Source organism: Vanellus vanellus (assembly GCF_965231255.1).
Source record: "Vanellus vanellus genome assembly, chromosome: 2".
Taxonomy (NCBI): domain Eukaryota; kingdom Metazoa; phylum Chordata; class Aves; order Charadriiformes; family Charadriidae; genus Vanellus; species Vanellus vanellus.
The window spans coordinates 142,688,438-142,710,458 of NC_138906.1; the positions used below are offsets into that span (position 1 = coordinate 142,688,438).

Consider the following 22,021-nt stretch of genomic DNA (forward strand, 5'->3'; position numbering starts at 1 on the left):
TTATGAAATCATTTCAGATGGAATTGTACCCAAAAGCTTTCGAGATCAGCTAAATAGATTTTTTGCACACATAAACAGACTTAGGGCATACAAAAAATGAGGATCAGTGTGCTTTCATCAAAGTAGGAACCAACAAATTAATTCTGAGTTTAGGAGATGGAAGTCCATTTTCCTTCTCTGCTCCTGATGGGAGTAAGCAGAGGCTCTAGGGGTCTGCTCTATCCTTTTGATTACATTTATTAAGAAGAAAACAACAAAGGCAGTGTTACATTATTGTATAGGTCACTCCCTCACACAGCACTTACCTGCATATCACTGTTTGCAGAACTGAGGTTTGCAGATCTGGGCTTGCTGGAAACATTAAAGTTGACCCCATCCATGGAAATATGATTCATTGGGCAAGGGAGAGAGCAGGCATAATAATATATTTCTGAAATGATCTATGCAAAATAGGCGTAAATATATTTGAATACATAAAATGTATTTGAAATGTAGTCAAACAAAGAAACGTTAGTGACTGCTAAATATAGGTACAAACTTTTCTAATAGTCAAGCTCCAACGCGACACTTAGCTGCATTTCACGTAATTATGAAATAGATACATGGTTTCAAAAATAATAAAACAAATTAAAGGAACAAAAATCAGTCAAAAACTGTTAAATTCAAAAGGCACTATCTCTGGCACAGGCAGTCCTTCAGCCAAACTGCTGGTGGAGTTTTCCAGGGCAGTATCACTAAGCACATGCCCCGCTCAAAGACTGTTCCCATAATGACTGTCAGAGACAGCCCGGCAGACAAGATAAATGTCTTTTCACTGCTACGGTTGTCAATCTTATCTTGGCTATTCCATACCTAAGAAGTAATGTGGTACTGCCATCAACTGGAGTTAAGAAATGCAAGGAAAAGGATTTTTTGGAGTAGAAACTGTGGTGTACAACTGTGTACCTGGGCCTCTCTCAGCTTGGCCAGGATCAGTGGCTATACCTGGAAATTCAGAGTATCTATAAAATTTGTCCAGAAACATAAAGGTTGCCTGTGTGGTTTGCATGTAAAAGCACCAAAAGGTCCAAGCTGCTTCTTTTCTGAATTAACTCTGAATCTTCCCTCGCATATTTCTAACACCGTACCTTTCCTTTTTTAATGTCATTTTTAGGACTATCAGGAAGCTTCTAATTTGGAGCAATTTGTGACTCGCTTGCTTTTGAAGGAAACACTGAACCAGCTTCAGTCCCTCCAGAGCTCCCTGGAGTGTGCCATGGAAACCACGGAGGAGCAGACTCGGCAGGAGAGGTGAGCAACACTTCTGCCCAACTGCAGTGAAAGGGGTGAGGAGCGGGGTCACCGTGAACCTCCAAGACCATTCTACATTTCACCCAGCAGCCTGATGTAGGGAGTAACGGGAGAAATAAGGATACACTTTTTATTCCAGATAGGAACTCACTAATAGGAGTTTTCCTGAAATTGAATACGAGCAGGTTCCAACCGGATCCTGTGGTGGGCTGCAAGTAGGACCACCATTTTCTTACATCTTAGGCTCTGCTCCTTTGACTTCTTTTTAAATTCATTGACTGTTTAATATCAAATGCAGAACCCAGACCGCTGCAATGTGAAAAGCTTTGAAATTACTAAGACTGTTGACTGTCTCCTTGTTTGTTTTTTTCTGGCTTTATGATTTTTTTTTTCCATACCTGGTTGCAAAACAATCCCAATGTTAAGAGGAGAAATAGCCAGGCTCTTCCTTGTTACAGCTTCTTCCTAGAACATAGGGCCCATAGCATTTCTTAACATATAACTCTATAAACTCTCAATCACTGGGGTACCCTGTATCAGTCCAAGGGGTTTAGCTGAGTTTATTTCCATGACCTCATAGATGAGGGTTTGTAGGATCAAGGATCAAAACATTTTTGCACAGGTACTTGGCTTCATGGATTTGTTTTCCTCAGTATGTTATTGTTAAAGATGACAGGGAAAGCAAAATACAAGCTGTTGGGTTTCACGGACAAGGAAGATCTCAGCATTTCACATGTTCTAAAATGCATTGTTTTGTCATTCTTTTTCTTGGAAATCTATTTTTCTTGCTTGCTTTGCTGATGGTTGTGCAATCTCTGAAGTATATGAATAACACCCTGGGTGGTTTTTTGCTGGCAGCTTGACTGCAGGAATCAAGCAGGTTTTGAAAGGCTGAGGGTGCGCCAAGCGTGCACAGTATATATACCCCTCCAGTCATACCTACCTCTTTCCAGGTGCCCCACACAACTGACGGGAAAGAAAGAAGTCTCAAATGGCCAGTTCAGAGCTGGATCCTAACTTAGGTGCTCTAAACCATCCTCTGGAGTAATCATTGGCTTCTTCTATGACTTGACTTTTAGGATAGCCTCACTAGAAATACAGTCTAGAAAGATCATCTGAGTAACTCAAACCACTCGCTTGCGCGCATAGAACTGGGTGAGAGGAACACTCCTTTTGCTGCCAGCTTTCTTGTCTGCATTGACTGTCTGGTAGGGCATTGTGGAGAATTCTTTCTCCAGTTTTATTAGTACAGTTGTTCACAAATAACCTCTTGGATGTTGAATTTGCCTTATGACAAAGAAAATGAGGAAGAGGGGTGACACTGTTAAGCCAAATAGCATCTTCCCCATTTTCTGAGGTAGCAGTGGAAAAGCCAGGCAAACTCAGCACTATGATTACACCTGTTCTGGAGAAAATAAGTTAGTTCCCAATGCAGATGCCCCAGTCCCTATGTAAAATCATCTTCAATTATGTTTAACTTAACTCATGGGCAATCTGTCTGAATCAAAATCCCATTAAGACACTCCTAAACTAATTTAAGAGTGCTCACAGTGGGGAACCGCCATAATTTGGGTTACTGTGAAAGGATTTTATGTTGCAGAAAATACTATCCTAAAACATCTTAACATAGTGTGTGCTCTTTTGGTGAGCCTTCATTCTGTGCTTCAGGAGACCAGAGGGCCTTCCAAAGCAGTGAACAGAATCAGAATTATATACTGAACTGTTTAGACTACTGTCCAATATTCTTTGCAACCACTCATCCAACCAACTGTTCAAAACTAACTGCAGTCCTTGTCCTTCATGGCTCTCCAGGTGGATGATGAAGAGCCAAGTAGAGACAGACTTCCCATGTAAAGTCTCGAGATTCAAGAACTCTGCCACCGTAACAAACAGAAGTCATTTCTCTGTCTGCTATGTTTCGATACTGTTCCCAGAAGTGTATCTGTCCACCATCCAATATTAGCTAATTCTCATCAGTTTTCCTTCCTTATTAACAGAGACACGCTGCTGTTTATCTTTTCAATCTTTAAGCTGAAGGGGTCAATGTTTAAAGTTGGTATCTCACTTTCAGCTGTTCTTGTGACACCAGTTCCTCTGCAGAGATGCTACGAAAGACTCATGAGTGAAGAAACAGTGCAAACGGCTCATTAGGTCAGGTCAGAACCACATCACAGATAGGCACTGACCTCGAGACTAAAAGACAGATTGTCACCAGCTTAACCCTCCTTTTTTTTTACTTCTTTAATGACTAGCAGCACAACTGATTATCAATAGTGAAAATCTGGAAAATAATGTAGTGGTCTTAATAGGTATTTCTCCTTTTTTCATTCAAAAGGGAACGTTCGAGCACATTTTGTGAGAGCAGAGAGAGGAGAGCTCTCCCGAACGTTTTAGCTTATGAAGTCTTCTCTGTTTCTGTGCAGACAAGGCCCAACCAAACCAGAAGTGCTCTCAGTTCAGTGGCCGGGAAAACGCTCAGCTCGAAGGCTTCAGAAGAACAGTCTGTTGCCAAATAGCCCTCATTTTAACACAGGTATGGTATTTTACATTTTAAATATATTTAAAACACACGCATAAACACACACACACAGAAAAATGTACACGTATCATCCTCTCAAAACTTTAATTTAGATACGGTAACTAACTCAGGTACTTTACTGACAGAAATCAATCTTCAATTTAATATAGAAGGTATTAGCTCAAACTGTAGGACAATAAATATTTAGCCATAAATCTGAACTGATAAAAATAAATGCATAAATATGGGCCAAACTGTGATACTGTTTGGAGGCTGTGGGCTGATTCAACATTTCTTAGGTAATATTTGTAGCCTGCAGATAACGAAAAGGTGAAAGCTATAGCTTATACAGAACCAAGTTCTCTATCATGGCTCAGATCCCAGCTGAGGGTAACAAACAAGAGGCAGAAAGGAAACCTGAATGAAAAAAAAGATTTCATTTAAGACAATACCAAAAAATTTGAAACAGCATTTCTGCTATGGAAAAAGTGAGAGGGTACTTCAGTAAACAGGATTCTTTGGAAGCACTGATATTAAACATGAGGCTGCAATGAAGGCATCTCCAGGCTTAGTGATGTCTCCCAGAATCAATGCATGCAGATGACTGAAACACCAAAGTATGCGGTGGGTCAAGCCCACTTCTTTACTGGTCATGCAGATCTCGCTGCTTGCAGCCACGCGCTTTCCTCTTCCCCTTTAACCCTCTTTTGAAGACCCTTCTGTCGCTCACATTCATGACTCACTTTCTGCCACTCACCGAATGATGCTGTTCCTTCAGCACAATGATGCAGGATGATATTTGGTCCCTTCCTGTGATCTGCTGGTGTTCCTAACAAGGAAGGTCGCATAACCTTGTTACTGCACTCCTAATTCAGAGTTCAGAAGGAACCCAAACATATGCATGCTGTACCAAATCCACTTGCTGTATTAATGCAATTTTAAAGAGCTAAGAACTTTCTCTACAGCTATTCTCACGTACTTTGGTAGACAAGATTTGTGTTTGTCTCGGTACTTGGTCTTCCCCCTTACTGCCTGCTGCCCATATGCATGGTAACACTGTAGGTGTGTATATGCACTTAAGAGTCAAGCCAGCATGTCTTCAGCCTTTGTGCTTGTTCGGGTAAAGCCACACTCCCCTAGAAATCACACCTGTGGTGTGTCCCCAGCATTAGGATTTCTTTGTTGGGTCAAAACATAGTGCAAGTGCTACAAGAACTCTCAGCTGGAAAACGAGCAGGTTAATGAATGCACACATCAAAAGCACGTGTTGAAAAACCTTCAGTTTCTGATAAAAAACTTTCCTGTCTCCTGAGAGCACTCGCTTATGTACACATTCACATGGTGGGTGACTCCAGGAACCGCTCTCATAACACACGTATCTGATGCTTTGAGTAGTATCCTTTCCATCTGAAAGAAAATTTTATTGAGACTTTAGCAAAGCAAAATTTCCCAGACTTTAGAGGGGCTCGGAGATGCTTGTGCCAACATTTTCTTGCTTCACCTTTGCTATATGACATCAGGTCATCATATAGTCACGGCTATGACTGCAGTAGAGATGGAGACCTAGGAAGTATTCTGAAAGGGGCATGTCCTGTCCATATAGAGAGACAAGACACAATTAACATCCAGTGTCTTTAGTCTTTCCTGCGCAGCTGAAAAAGTAAACACAGGAAAGCTATTGTGAGGAAATACGATCAGTCTTGAGTTGCTCAAAGTTTGCAGTCACCACAAGCATAAATCTCATTCTAGAGAAATCTAATACAGGAAGAATCAGTCCTAATAGTTATATTTCTGCAAATCATCAGGCACCTAGGAACACAGTTCAGTTGGAAGGGTAAAGAAGGATCACTGGCTGGTAACATCCAGGTAATATTAAATCAGCTATAGAGTCCACTGCAAGATTATATCCATAATTAATGAAAGAACACAAGAAAACCCTTAAGACACTATATTGCAGATGACTGTAAGAAAGCTGAAAACCCCTCAGAGTGTAAGTAAAAGTCAGCTGTTGCAGCTAAATGAACTTTTTCTGAACGAAGAGAAAGCCCCTTGTTCTTATCACATACAAGACATTCTGTAATGTTAGGATGTTAAGAGGCTCCTTCAGATCCCTCAACTTATCATGCCAGAAATCTAAATCATTTAGCTGCACGTGTACCCCCAATTAACTTTTTTCTGTTGTTCATAAGAATGTATTTTTTTATTGGGAAGGAATCTTTTGAATAATCCTGGAACCCTGCTAGGAGAAGCACTGTGGCGGGGGGAGGGGGGGGGGGGGCTGGGAGGCAGCAACAGGCTGACCACGGCAATGTCCTTGCAGTCGGGACCCTACAGCAGGTCTGCCATCTCCTGCCATCTCCCTGAAGGAGGAAGAAAGATCCTATCGCCTAAGCTGTATTGGCCATGCCCGGGGATTTAAGAGTCATGACTGCATTTCTTTCACTTTCACCAGTGAAAGCTCTCAGGGGTGAACTTCAGAAAAGACACAGCACATGGTGCCTCCATGGGATGTATTTGAAAAGAATCACAGAGAAAGGCTTGCTATGCAGTTGAAGAGCCAACTCGTACTTTTATAGAAACTTGCATGTAAAGAAGATTAAGAAAAGACAAACTAAGAAAAATATTAAGACAGAGAAAGCTTTAACCCACACACCCCGCCAAGATGTTTTTGCATTTTGAGCAGAAGGTGCTCAGGTTATGAGCTGGTTTGATCTGCAGAGGATTCCTTTCTTCAGGTATCAGCATGATTTCAAAAGCACTGGCATTAATCTAGAGTATAGTTTTCATTCTGTACTGGATTTCTATTTTATCTTAAAAAGAAAGAAAATAGTTCATATAGTCAAAACCACGCTTTCTTTTAGTTACACCTAAATGAACATTGAACAAGTTGCAGCACAATCTTTGAGAAGCAAAATAAACTGCAAACTAAGCTAAACTTCTTTATAAAATAAATGAACACACTATGTTCCAGCATTTAGTAACATTTTATGAATGTTTATTATTTGTATTTTCCAAAGGTTGGACTGAGGAAGACAGCCAGTGGATGACTCAGATAAACAGACTCCAAAAGCTGATTGACAGGCTGGAAAAGAAGGTATGTGTTTCTTTTCACCTGTTTGTTCTCTCACTTTCAGTAAAGCAATCCTTAAACCACTAATGCTTTCAGTGTCCTTGTCGCAGTCTTTCCAATCAACGATCGAAAATTCAACATCACCTAAGAGAGCTAACACGCATTAAATGTCTACATACTCTTTTCACCTTCTTCTTTCCTATTTCATGAGAACATTACATGGTTTTCCCACGCTCCCCTTTTCCCTTCCCATCACCACAGATCCAACTTTTCATAAAAAACTGAAAAGCCACATTACTCTATGACTGGAGGATGTTATTGTATTTCGTTATGTTTGTTTTGAGGAACATGGGACAAGGCTCTCTTTTCGGGATCTGATTTTTTTCTCTTCCTCTCCAAACTTTCCCACTAAAGCTTGACAGAAAGTTTTGTTTCTTCTCTCCCCATCAGAGAATACTAATTTATAAAGATTTAACCACTTTCCTAATAAGTACAGTTCAACCAAAAGCTGATGCAAATCCCACCTGGGAGCTGTGGGAGCCGCCTCGGGTCTGGGGCAGCACCAGCCCCCAGAGCCCTGAGACCACCTGCAGTTCCCACACCAAAGCACAGCCCTCCGGGAGTCTGACGAATGACCCTCCGGATCCAATGATACCGAGGCTTCCCAGGGCTTGTAAAAGCTGGAGTTATGTCTGTCTGTACAGAAAATGTATATTTTTTTTGTTTTCATTTGGATTTATTGCTAGCCTAGGTTTTAAAAGTTGGTTTATGTCTGTGTATGGTGACTTTTTTTTTTTTGGAGAAGAGCAGAAGAAAAAGTAAGGTTATAAATTCCTGTGTTGCTCTCTACACAAAGTGTCCCTATTGAAGAACAGACAATTTCAGATAGTTGCTAAGGGAATGGCTGAATTCGGTGGATCTTTTGGGACCCAGGCTATTTCTTCCTCCTGCTCCATGAGAGGTGAATTATATGGTTGAAGCGCCCTCAGACCTGGGAGTTGCTCCAGTCCCGCTGCGGCTGGAGCTGCCCCTGCCTGCAGGTCACTGCTCACCAGCGGCAGGCTGTGCTGGTGCTCCGAAGACACGGATCCACACACACCAGCACGGGTACCTTCACCAGCACTCACAAACAGACAGGCATCACTCGTGGGAACATAAACACGCAACAGCCTCAACCTGTTCCTTCTTTCCAGCTGGTGAGGATGGACGTTCACCCGTGAACGTTATCATGGGCTTCAAGTCCATCTAGTTATTGTGGCTGGACTCATGCCCCTTACCCAGGCATTGGCTCAGACCTTGGGTCCTCGCAGACAAGTGTCTCCTCCTACTCACCTGCTGGTCCAGCTTTAGTTCAGTAGCGAATTATATACCTAGAAAATAGTTAAGGAAGGGATTTAACAATAAGACACAATAAATGGTGGTGATCCAGCACAGGGCTCCGCGAGACAAACATGCTGACCTTTCTCTGCCATTGCTCTCTTCCAAATGAACAAACTGCCCCTAATTGCTTTCCCCCTTTGCTCCCAGTTTGGGACCAAAATTTGGTATTTCTGTTATCTCAGCCTTATTACTGATCAGCTGCATTACTGATACGATCACCCCCAGCACTGCTGGCTTTGCAAGACTCTGCTCCCAAAAAGGAGCCCAGTAGTCCCTTTGGTTACCCCTGGGGCCTGACAGTCTCTCGCATCACTTCTCCTTACCCAACTGTGAAATTCGGCCATTCCTTGTGGCACTGTCTGTAACTTCTGTCAGCTTCTCGCTCCCTTGTTCCTCGCTACGCTCAGCAGCTCCTCATGGTCTGCTCAGTCCATGAAGCCTCTGGCCAGGGCACACTTATCTGCTGCCACATGCCAGCTTTCTCCCAGAGGTCATTTCTGCATGAGAAAAGCAATTACACAGCCGTTGCCACGTTAATGACATTTTAGTAGCGACTCAATTTTTTCCTGAATAGCTATAAATTAGATTTTGAAATGTCAGAGTCCATCACAAAACGTAACTCTTGCTTTTGGTCCGGCTTTACTCCCAGCTCCGCTTCGGAGGCAGCAGCTTGCTGGGGTGTCACAGCAACCTCCCGACACAGACCGGTGCCAAAAGGAGTTTAAGGAAACTTAATATTTAAAAGCATGTTACTGAAAAAAGGAACCTGGCATACAGCAATACTGCAATGGAAGCATTACAGAAAGCAGCCAACCATTTTGTAGTAAATAAACTTACAACGAGGATGTTATAAAATGGTCAAATCTGCTACAGATAAATGAGAACCGCAGTTTGAAAAGGAGCTCAGTGCCAAAGGGAAACAATGACAGGGCATACACCTTCCATAATTATCTCCTTATCAATATAAAACTTGATTAATAAAACATAGCAATTAGACAAACCTACTTTTGCCAATAGACAGACTATATCCACCTTGGCCTAACTCTGCATCTGCTTGACTTTGTACCTCACGGCCAGGCCTACCTGTGAGAGGTGAGAAGTTCACTGTTTCTGCCGCTTCTCCAGGACCTCCTCCTCTGATTGTTCTTCTCTTGGCACTTCTTTCTGGCCTCTGTGAACTAAAAACCCCAATTTACTAAGCATGCAACTTAGAAATCATAAAACTTCTGTCCTATAAAGTATCCTAAGGCATATTAAAAAGACTGTGAGAACTCTTTTAACGACATTCCCTCCTGTCCTCATTTTATTAGATCTTACACTTCATTACAGTAGGAGGGGCTCCCTGTGATTGATGTTTAAACAGCATCTGGCCAGACGGTGTCTGGGTCATGAGTGGGACAGGCACATATTGCAAAAAGGATGTTCGGTGCCTCTTAGCAGCAGGAGACTGTCAGCTCATCTACTCTGTTCCAAAGCAAAGTCAAGGAAAGGCAAAGTGAAGAAAAAGCAAAGCAGATCACTTGAATGACCATGGACTTCAGACTGAAATGAATTAGACAGAAACATCAAGAAACATTAAGTTACTGCTGAGAGATGGCATCCGTAACAGCCTCATCCCAGGTGGGAAGTGGTGACCACTTGGTCACTTCATCATTTTTATCCCAGCTGATGTTCCAGGTCAGCCCACCACATCCAACCTAGTGTTACATTTCAGCTGTCTTTTCAGGCAGCTACTAAAGCTCTTCTTTTTGACTTTGCCCTAAAGCAGATGAGACGGATCACACAACCATGCGAAGAGGTAATGTCAGAAGCTGCCGCTTCTCAGCTGAGGTGAGGTAGGACTGAGGAGGGGTGGTAAAGCCTCAGCTCTGAGCTGCAGCCTTGGTCAGTTTTCATTTCCAGGCTGCATGAGTAGTGTCTGGCAGCAGCTCTCGTCTCCACGTTGGGCTACTTCACTTATGCTCAATGTCGAGATAGCTGCTGCCTGAGCACTCTGTCTTGCATAGATGAGGACTATGTGCCAGTGCTCACGTGCCCCGAGGTCACAGCAAGCTCTCTGTGTAGTCTTACCTCATCTGCGGAGTCATGCCCTGTCTAAGGACATGACATTACTGAAGAACTTGTATAGGTTATTTTTAACTTCTTGAGGGGGCCAGCAAGACATCCATCAGCAGTTCCTACTGGAAAACTACCCAGTGAATAGTTGATTTAGTGCTGTCTAACTCTTCTGCTGTCTTCTGTCAAAGGTGAATTTAACCATGAATCAGTCTCGTAAGTTGTCTTTCTTTCCTCAAATGCTAAAGACACATATACTGGAAAAAATAGAATTATTTTCTTGCTACCTTAAGAGAAACTTTGCAGTACAACTTGAGTCATTCCTTTCCTTTCTTTTTCCCCATACCTATCCCTAAAACAAATTGCACTGAAAGTATAGAAGAACCACAGGAACATGCCTTTTCCCTCCGGGTTTTTAGCTGAAGGGTCTGACAAATGAGCTATCGAAGCTGGGTGTTCCCCCCAGCCCCAGCCCCCATTTCATGCCTTTCTGGACGCATTCTGCAGGAGAGGTACAGCTTCACTGCAGTCACTGCGTGGACACCACTTCACTCCTGCTTTGCCCTGCCGCCTGCTGCTGGTGGAGGTCCCCTGTTCATTGGGATCCTGCCTGCACACCCCTTGTTGGCTTGTCAGCGAGTACAGTATTTGTGCAGGCAAAAACGCCTCTTCACCCAGCTGCAAGTAGAAGAATTATATATTTTTTTTAAAATCTTTGTTACACAAGGGTTGTTTGCAATGAGAAGCGAAGCCACTAACAAGGAGTGCATTTTGCTTCAGCTGCTTATTGCAAATCGAGAGGCTCTTTTTCAGGCATGGGGATATTTTTCAGAGTATCCATACGGCACTGGGTTAGAGGGTACTGCACGTGCCTCGCATGTAAGTGATAATTTTGTGTGCGTTACGAGATGGTGTCTGCATGAACCCCTGACTGACGAAGCGCGCATCCAGTTTGGGCGTTAAGCAAGCATCCTGCTGCCCCACACACCCATCTGTCTGCTGCTGCCCAGTCCGTCCCCAGAAGCAAGTGCAGCAGTTCAGAAACCTGACTGGGAGCACGGTGCACATCTTTTTCAATGCGAGAAAACAGTCCCATGCAACTATACCCCCTCTCCCCCAAGAAGCTTTATTCCACGTAAAGTTTTATGATGACTGGTAGTTCATTTCAAGTTACCATCCTTGCTCACCTTCATAGTCCACGTGACAACTTGAGAAGGTACCGGTCTTTTCTGAATTAAGTCCAACATACATTTGTGCGCAAGCAGATTTGTTAAAAATGAAAAATTACCTGCTCAACATTATAAATAAAAATGTATAGAACAACCTGGGTTGAATTTAACCACCAAAATGTGCAAGACTCTGCAAACAATGCTTGTGTTTGACTTACAGCTAATAAAGAAGGGATTTAATTATAACTTTGGGAGATGTAACAGAATCTAGCTATTGGAATAGCTTGTTAAAAAGGTAAGACCAGAATATAGCTGTAGTATTGCCTCTTATGTTTCCATTTTCTTTTAAACTGCCTGAAGGACCTAAAGCTTGAGCCATTTGAAGAGGAAGTTTTGGAAGAAAATGCAAAATCTGTAAGTGCTTTTCGAGATAATGACTTTTGACATTTGATTTGCCATGAGATTTGCTATTGCAAATTTGCTATTTGCATTGATTTGCTATTGAGACAATAATCTCACCTGATCCCTTTTGTTAAAAAATAAAACTATCGCCATCCTCCATTTCCCCAGTGATAAGAATCCCTCAGTCAGCAGAATGCATTGTGCAAGACGCAACACACCAACACTCAGAATATGTGGGAGAAACTTTTATCTTATTTTTCACATTGTTTTCAAAGGATACAATGAACCAAAAACTCAGCTTACATAAGGAGTAATAGGTGTCATTTATAAGATTTACTGAATTTGGCAGCAGTGTTTATGGGGTGATAGCTTCTCAGCTCCCGATCACTAAATGCTGCACGCATCCTTCAAATCATGGTTGTACAGCCTCCCAGCCTCCCTCCCTCCCTCCCTCCCTCCCAAAAGTGCTACAGGAAGCCTTACCAGGAAGGACCGGGGACCATCTAGTGTTAAGCAGTAACTAACATTACCGCTTAGAAAACCAAAATCATGACCATAAATAAACTTACTTTCAATTAACTTCATGTCCCAAGATCAGTTTGTCAAATACACTAACATTCCTAAATTCTGAGCTTTAAACCAAGCAAAATGCAAATCAAATACACAGGAAAAAATAACCAAAATAGACAATCTATCAAATGCCTTATTTCATCACAGGAGTTGTATTACATTTTTTCCTTTTTTAAATGAGATTATACAATACTGCTAGAGAGGCTGCCTATGATGGAGGGATGATCCATGGGATAACAGTACCACTAATCAAGGCAGAAACAAGTCAAAAAGCCGTACATGGGAGGAAGTTGTATTAATTAAAAAGCACGTGGTGTTCCTTTATATATTTCTATAGTAAAACTGACAAGCTTCAATAGATGAATCAATATGTAAACTAACTAACTAATCATTAACTAAATGATAACCATAATAATTCAGGATAAATAGGACTTCTGTGCTACCAAGTGTTTCCATAGTCCTGTTTATAAAGATTGTTCATTTTTTGCAGAAAGGTGGAGGAAAAAAAAACTCTCTCTATTCATCATTTAAGAGGGGCTACCTTAGGCGTCTCATTCAGGTGCGAGTCAGAGCTCTGAAAGGTGAAAGATCTACCAGAGCACCTCAAGGAAAGCAACACCGCATGCAATGCAGATTGTGAGAATATTTTCTTACCTCAAACCTCACCCCTGCTTGCAAAAAGATTAATCCAAGGAAACACGCTGACTTTATTGTTGAATATTGGAAAGATAAACACTTGCTTTGCACTCTGCTGATAATACTTTCTCATCCAGGTTTCGGACAACTCTCAATTTCTCTAAGGTCAACACTCATTTTGGGTGTTTCCATTCTATGCCTCAGCCTGACGAGATAAAAAAGCTACACTCGGGTGTTTCTACTTCCCCACTCCAAAGCACTAAAACAGGGACCGCAAACTTCAAAGGAACTTTTGTGGGGCTTTTTTTGATGATTGTGTTTTTTATTGGTTTATGATAGACTTTTTGGAGTTTAAAGTACAAGGAATTCAGTGGATGATATGGCAGTAACATTGTCATGTTTTTGTATCAGCACATCATGATCGTTCAACGTCAAATGACTGTAATAGAAGAAGAAATCGAGGCATTCCGGCTTGCTCTGAAGCAGTACGTGGAATCTGCTTCTACTCAGGGTGGCTGCTTGCAGTAAGTACAATGTTATTGCCCCTGGGCTGAAGGAAGGGATGTAGTCTGATTTCTTTAATAACCTCTCAGTGGAGCTGGATGAAGAGAGAACCTGTAACATCTTCCTTCCTGGCTGGTGACGCATGTGCGTAAGACAAAGCTTTTCAAAGCCACCTAAAATCAGGAGGAGTGTATATGCAGACTTTAAGTAGTATCACAAAATGGCAACACAGGCTATGCCAAAGATGCTAAATCTTCAAGACTTCTCAGCTCTGCAGGTCGTCAGTTCGTGGCTTCTGGAAGCTCCTAGGCTGGCTGACACTCTTTATTGGACAACTCATTTGTCATCCTTCATTTGTGCTCAGCTGGCAAGGGAGAAACTTACCCACTTGTTTGCCAATTCTCTGTTTGGAAGCTTTCAAAATCTTTCCTTAAGGCTGGCATTTTAAAATTTTCATTCGTAATAAAGAATGGGAAAAATTACAAAGCAAAATTTTCCATAAAACACTGTATTTCTGCTTTGCTCCTTTTAGAATTAAATAAAACAACAGAACTGGGTTAAGAATAAATTTTAGTGACTCACCACTGTACTGAATTTTCTAAATTAGCGTACTTGAGAAAGCTACTACTGTACACACTACAGAAACAAATTATGAAACAAATATTTTTGTAATGTGTACACAATACAGGATCTTCCTATATATTCAAACATGTCGAAGGCTGCCTATCACATCCCTAATTTATAAGCCTTGTTGCTATGAGATCATCTCACTTAATGGTGATCATATCAGTAGTGCTCACAGACCAGAAAGAGTAAGTTAAGGTGGAAGAAGAGTGACCTTTTTGCAGTGGTTCATTTGTAAAGGCAGACAGATGAGGAAAATAAAATTCTCTTGTGGGCCAAGAGCTGGAAAAAACACAGAGAAGTCCCCCAGCTGCCTTCCAAAAACGAACACCCAACCAAACACTGTAGTGACGGCAAACTTGTCAGGAAGGAGAGATTACATGACTTCAGAATGCAGCTGAACAAATGATGGCAAAAAATTACTTTCTTTCCCAAGTTTACAGGCCTTTGGTAAGTCTGTAATGCCACCTACCGGTGGTTTTTCACTGCAGGTGCTCCTGACGTTGCCTTGTGTTTTTCCGACAGTTCTTGCTATTTTTGCTATTTCACAATGTACGTTTGCATACAGCTGGAGAAAACCAATAAATCATACGAAATTTCTTATTGCAGCATAAAATATAATCAGAGACCATTTTGCAAGCATATCAGCAGTAAGATCAGCAACCTCACACTTGGGCACTCAGAGAAATACGTACATATATTTTTTGTGCTATGCATCTAAACACCGATTTGAGTACCCAAATGCCCAAGTACCCTACACGCTATAAAGCTGATATGCTCAGGATAATAAGCAGGATGATTCTCTGCAAAGGATCAGCAGTTATTCTGTGGGTCATTTTCCACCCATGATAAATTGTTAGCTGAACGACATAAGAACAAGTAATATTATTTTATTATTTAAAAATTATTTTAAAAGTGTATCTGGTGCAGACTTCAGCATATCTGTCTTTATATTCCATTGCTATTTGCTTCCAAAGCACCTAAACTATGCCACTTTGATACAGCTCTCGTACAAAAGGATGACTTGTCACAGTTTAATTCTTCAATGAAACAGCACAAGTTACTCTACAAACTTACTTGAACAGTTCTCTACGTGCAATATGCTGTATTAGCTGTTCTTCCCTGAACCACAGTTGTTTGATTCATTTCCTGTATTATTTCTTTAGATAAATTATGCTACTGGAGCAATATAAAAAATTAGTTTCTCACATAAGAGTCCATCATAAGTGTACTAAGATAAAATATTAATAAATAAAAAGCCATAAATATATTCCATGAGGGTTTGTTTTTGTTTTTGTTTTTGTTTTTTTTTTTTAAATAAAGCTCAGATAATTCACAGTATATTTCCCCAAATCACTTATTTGTTAAATTTATTATTTGGGGGGTTTAATTTGTTTCTTTTTCCAAAAATTACTGCATTTGGTTCATACTCGTAAGCAATTTGGAATAAGATGTGTATGTCAAATAACTTTGTCATGTTTGATTAAACTAGTTCTTTCCTACAATTCTTAGTGTTTCCATACAGAAGATTCCAAGTGATTCCCGCTTCATTGTTTATGAGTTCTGGGAGAACAGCAATGCCTGGAATAGGTAAGTTTGGGGTTGTTTGGTTTGGTTTTTTGTTTGTTTGTTTGTTTGGGGGTTGGTTTGTTTTTTTTTTACTACAGAAAGTTTTGAAGGTTAGCGAGCAGTTGCGTAGAAGGACTGAATACAAATTACTTTAAATACTGCTAATCGATCTCTTGCTAAATACATAACAGTTAATACCTCAGAACAACACTTCAGTTGCTAAAGACTAAAACATACTGAAACATATAAATAAAAATGTCAGAAAGACACAGCTAGTGCGAACAGAACAGACTATGTCTGAAAGCAGACAGAGAAAGGTATGGCACCAGATGTGTGGGAGTTGATCAGAGACAAAGTAATAGGGAAACAGCAATATGGCCCTAGTTCAATGATGACAATGAAAGAAATTAATGAGGCGGGAGGTGTGCCATCCAGCAACACACTCAAGCATGCAAGCAGTCATGGGGAGCTGTCCCAAAGCTTCCCAAATCCGCATCACAAAACCCCACCTGACAGATTCCCAGAATGTCTGTTTTGGGGCCAAAATAGAAGTTATAGTGATTAAAAGTCTTACCGGCTGAGTTCTAGCCTGCAGCAGACAGATGCCTAAGAAATTGAGTAGAGAGATTTTCCTTAACTACTTTTACTATTAAAAAAAAAAAACAAACAAAACCAACGATCCTAAATCTGTAGACAGATACCATTCTGAAGGAAGACGGAGAAGGCTCTTGAAGCTTAGTTTCCTTCCATTTGAACAAACCTCCAGTTCAAAGTTTACTCTCAGAAAGACTCAAGAACACTGATAAAACATCAACACACTTGGAACAACCAAGAGATGAGTGTCGGGGTAACAGTTAAGCATACAGAAGAAAAAGCATGTTTAATATAACATGCAAAACTTCACAGCTTATCTGGTCTCTTTCTTCACTATCATAATTTTCTAAGTTTTGAAGAACAAAACCTCTGTTACAGCATTAATTGTAAAATTTCTGATGCTCATAAAAATCTTTAGCCCCCTTCAAAAACTTGATTCTTATTCTTATGTTTTACAACTATTTAGCCACCTTCAAATGAATTACAGCAAGACATTCCAAAGAAGTAACGTGGACTTCTTGGAAACTCCAGAGCTCATCACAACAATGGTAGTCCCTGGTAAATACCAACTTTTTACAGTCTTTTCTTTATTCCATGCGAAGAGTTCTGCTATATTAGTGTGTTCCATATGCAGGACCACTGCATAATATCACCCTTAGTCAGGTTTTCTTTGGTAAAGTATGAAGGAGAAGGGACTCCAAGTGGTTTTATTTTAAGCACAGAAATGTAAAATGCATCAGCAAGAATAAGACCCACAAGGCTTTATTTTATATAGTGGAAAGTTACGCTAGTGTACACTATTTAAGAAAATATCTAGAATAAACAATACAATTTGTGACTAGTAAAATAGACCCTGTTTAAGATTTTCAGGCAAAAAAAAATTGCTTGCTGATGAAGCCTTCAACTTAATCATATTTACATTGACTGATGCGAGTCTTAATTACTAATAATTTCTGGTTACTAAGCAATTTATTGTACATGCTCCCTGCTATGTTAAAACAGGGAAAAAAACAAACTACTTTGAAAAAGGGAGGTGTTAATGAGTCCAGATTACTATTTCTAATACAAACCAATGAGCACACAACATCTTCTGCTCAGAGAAATGATAGTTAAAAGAGACAGTGCAGGATGAAGCAAAGCACACATCAAGCCCATATCTTTGGGGAGGAGACAGCAAGCTTCTCAGGCAACACAAATCTATTACAATGAAACCCCGTTTTCCCCTATGTCTGACTACAGACTAAATTTAAAATAATAAAAACCCATCTAGTAGAAAAAAAAATAAAAAATTACACAGTCCTATACCTGGTGTTTCTCCTTAAAAGAAACCAGCCAAGACATTTTCAGACCTCATGAGCCTGATCTGAACACACAGTTATACGCCAGGGATTCCTGCAGTATCAAGAGATTGCACTTAATGAACCAAGAATCCCTTCGAATCTTGTATCTTACTGGGAAATTGCTGGATTTAATACAAACTTGGCTGTAGGAAACAACACAGCCTTTTCCCAAACTTCTTTGTGTCCAAGGGCTGGACTGTGTATGACCCAGGAGTGTTCCAGGGGAGTGATCCGGGAATGTTTACACAGTACAATTAACATACAATAAAATGTAAACATCGTTTATAAATGCCTAAATATAGAAGTGTCTGAAATGGGATTCAAAATGCTCCTTAAAGCATCGACTCCACCTGCTAAGAAGGATTTCAGTCTGCAGCGCTCTACCCTGGCAGGCAGTTGCCATAGAAACAGCATTTCTCGCTGTGCACTCCTTGGGGGGGGGGGGGGGGGGGGGAGCAATGAGAAGGAACACATTCACAGTTCTTTTCACCATTTTATAGGTTATCTGTTATTTAGAAATCCATGTGGACATTTGAACTTTGCTTCCATGCAAAGTACTTTGAGTATTTGATCTACACAAAGCATACTTGTATTTGAAAGACAGAAAATGGTCATGAAGTAAAAAAGGATGGCTGCAGTGCTACCAGTACACTTTATGAAAGAATTTTATACACCGTAAAGCAATACCACTGTAAAATCAAGGAAAAACCCAACCTGTCTGCAACTAGCACACAGATAGCCTCTACTTTAAAAACAAATTTACCTTAGCTCAGACACACCTACAGGTTTTTACACATCTGGTTAACTAAGAACTGAAACAATTCTAAACACTATTCTGAATCTAATTCAAAGATCGCAACCCAAGAGTCGTCATTCAGCTGATTAATTAAAATTAATAAGGATACACTTAGCAGGCTAAGAATGATTCAGGAAGACATGGGCTTTCAAGACTCTTAGATCCAGTATTATCCTAAAGGGAATTCATTTACCATAAGTTAACAGGAACCAAAACCTATTACGCTCACTTGCGCACCCATTAACTGACCAAGTTGCTTCAGGCCAATCTACTGGGGTGGCACGAGTCTACCGGGGTGGCATGAATCACTCCATTCATCTTCAGTGAATACCTAATCTTTACATAAGAACTGGAGTTGAGGACACTAGAGAACCTTTTGGTGAAGAAAACAAAAGCTAGGGGAAAACTGTTGAACACTTATGACATGGTAATCCGTGAAATAAAATGTTAAATTGGCATTTTTTTTGCCAAAATTCATTAATCCACTGATGTGTCAGAGACTACTAGGCCAAATTCAGGTAGGATTCTTAAGTACATTCTCAATGTTCTTCCTTAAGAATAACATTTTTCAGAAGAATGCCATAAATTGAACCATTTATGGACACGTTCACAGAAACAAGTTGTATTAATGAATTTAATTCCCAAATTGCGTTGCGCAAAACCTACCAAGCCTGGAACACCCCTCCGCTGAGGGGCCTTGGCATCTCAGATACGGTCACAATTCCTTCCCTTCCTTCCTGTCTCTCTCCATAAATCATAGAATCATTGTCCAGGTTGGAAGGGACCTTGAAGATCATTAAGTCCAGCCATCAACCTAACACTGCCAAAACCACCGCTAAACCATGTCGCTAAGCACCACGTCTGCCCGACTTTTAAATACCTCCAGGGATGGCATAGAATCATAGAACTGTCTAATCTTGTGGTTCCTCTCTGTATAAGGTTCAATTTCAGAAGGGCAATGGGGAAGGGCTGTGGGGGAGAAGTACAAACGTGTTTCACTACAGCCCTGTCTATAATCTCATGATTACAAATCTTCTTTTATGGGAATGACATTTTACAAGCCCATCACTTCCCTTACTTTTTGGGCAAAACACTCTTAATTCCTTGAGTTGTGTAAAAAGAACAGCACCAGGTTTGAATAATGTCACCAGGAAAGAAAGTCATTACAGGCAGCACAACCACCCAGGGGACACGTTGCTCAGCTAGAATACTGATGCATGCCGCAGGACAGGAGCGAGGATTTATGTGGTTTGCTCTCTGGGATCTGGGTGCTTAATTCTATGCATCCACACCTATGACACGTTAATGCTTCCTTGGATATCAAAAAGAGATATAAATTCTTGCACTAAAGCTACCCCCCCAGCAGTTATATTCAGCTCTCCTGGTATTTTAAGTATTCTTCCCCTGCCTGGAGAGGCTTTGTCCTTGAAAATATGCAGTTTTCAAATAAAGTAGTATTAGCTGCATATATAAATGAGTGTTTCTTTATGCACATGATAGCTATTTTATTTAGGAGTTTTACAAGAGGTAGAGACAGAAATACTCTTTATGTTAACAACTAAATAAATTCTTCTCTCTTTCAGCATCGTGGTGGGTCCTCAACAACAACTAGAAGCTGCGTACTGTTAATGTTGCATTGTTTTTCATTACAGTGACATTCATATAGCAGTGTACAGGTGTGCCAGGTTAGGAATTTATGATGTGATCCTGTGTTACCATGGATGTAATATTTTCCATTTTAAAACGCACATTTATTACCTTCTCTTCTTCAGTGAAATGAGGCATTCTAAAAGCTGAAATAAAACAACTACACTGAACTGTTTATTGTGTATATCCAGACCAAACTGTCACAGAAAAGTACATCTTGATTGGTATGACTATAAATATTTGTGAAAAGTTTTAGTCTTACACTAATAAACAATTATTACTTAATGCTGCTGTTTTCTCCTTTTACAGAAGAAACCGGTATGAACACGAACAGTTTTGTAAATGTCTTACGCTTCAGAGAAGCTGTAAGTCATTGCTTAGGAGAATAAACATAGGGACAACTTTTTGTGTCAACTTCACTCATACGGGAAATTTTCTGCCCACGACAAGACAAGGCAGTACCATTGTCCCTTCACAGCCTCCAGCCCCCACCCTCGCAAGAGGAGGCACGCCTGCCTGTCTGCCAAGCAGCTTTGGGTCCACAGACTTAACTTTTCACAACCAATTTGCTTTGAAATCTACATCCTGAACACTCAGAAAATATTTTAATTAGATCACTGGCAGCTCACTGAAAAGTCATTAGAGAAACCGCTGTTAGAACATAAAAAGAGCCATAAACCTGGAAGTAGAAATACTTTCTTCCCTAAGAAATCTTGCTGTTGTCCCTGCATCTGAGCAGTAGGTGTGTCCTCCAGCCCAAGAATGAAAGGCAAGTGACTATTGTAACCTCCATGACAGGCTGACAAGCTCCACACGCTAATGACCGCTCTCTCCACTCAGCTAGCAGTCCAAGGTTACAAACAGTACCCAAAAAGTAACTTGAAAGTCATATTCAATTAAAAAAAAAATAATCTTCTTCACTGTAGGACTTCTCTATTTTCATTCCAACTCAACCAGCACATTACCATATGCAATTACACGTAGGGAATTTAGACTAGAAGCAAGCAATCTTCATTGCAGTAAGGTTCCGTATTCCAGAAACCATGACCAGGATTGAACTCAAGTTTAAGAAAGGTATCATCACACTGAGGTACCTGCATGCAATCCTATTGTATCAATGGAGCTCTGAGGCAAAATTAGTTGCCTAAGCAAAGGCATCTAGTACCTGTGAGATGCTCTAGGGTATCCCAACTGGTCTCCACCTCCCAGCTGAGAAGGACATGAATTACGTATAGGTTGTGTCATTCATGCCAAGCCCACACAGCTGCTTCAGATATCCTACATGTCTCAGATGCCACCAGATGCCTACCTTTAGGCAACTGAATCAAACCCTTTGCCAAAAAAGTCAATGGAGCTTAGGTTCTTAAGCAAATGTAGATGTCAGAAAGTGATACCTACACACCTAAACGTAGGTGCTCATGTTAGAGACAAATTTCACCTTTAAATCTCCTTAGAGTAACTCAGCAAAAGTGAATGCTTTCAACGATGAAGTCCAAACCTTTCCCATATTGACATGGTCTGTTCATTCTATTTGGCATCCAAATAGACATATTACATTCACAAATGGCAGATTAGTGAAAGTTTAAAGGTTTCGTGTCTTTAGCAAAGTAAAAGTAAAACTTCTATTCCTGAGGATCTGGCTGGCTTTTGTCCTCTGCCAACATGTCAGTCTAGTCTATGGCATGTTTTCTTTTTTCACTACTGATCTACCGACAAAGGAAATACAATGACATGTGACACTGCTAGAGGGTAATTTCTTAAGCGAAAACTGAAACACTACACTGAGGCTTACATTTTTTCCTTTCACTGGATAAAGTATATTAAAATTACTCTTAAAATAACCTGCTTTAGAATTTC

The 22,021-nt window shown here is 40.6% G+C and overlaps 1 protein-coding gene across 1 annotated transcript in view; it reads left to right on the forward strand.

Moving 5' to 3' along the window:
- LOC309669104 (N-terminal EF-hand calcium-binding protein 1-like) overlaps positions 1–20,129 on the forward strand; it is a gene marked incomplete at both ends in the record, with an annotated part of 75,398 nt that extends 55,269 nt beyond the window's left edge. The window contains 8 exons of the mRNA XM_082479703.1: positions 1,154–1,290; positions 3,714–3,823; positions 6,826–6,902; positions 11,843–11,896; positions 13,502–13,614; positions 15,731–15,808; positions 16,848–16,939; positions 20,101–20,129. Of these exons, the coding sequence (XP_082335829.1) occupies positions 1,154–1,290; positions 3,714–3,823; positions 6,826–6,902; positions 11,843–11,896; positions 13,502–13,614; positions 15,731–15,808; positions 16,848–16,939; positions 20,101–20,129 (690 nt within the window). The remainder of the gene's footprint in view (positions 1–1,153; positions 1,291–3,713; positions 3,824–6,825; positions 6,903–11,842; positions 11,897–13,501; positions 13,615–15,730; positions 15,809–16,847; positions 16,940–20,100) is intronic.
- Between the last annotated feature and the right edge of the window lie 1,892 nt (positions 20,130–22,021).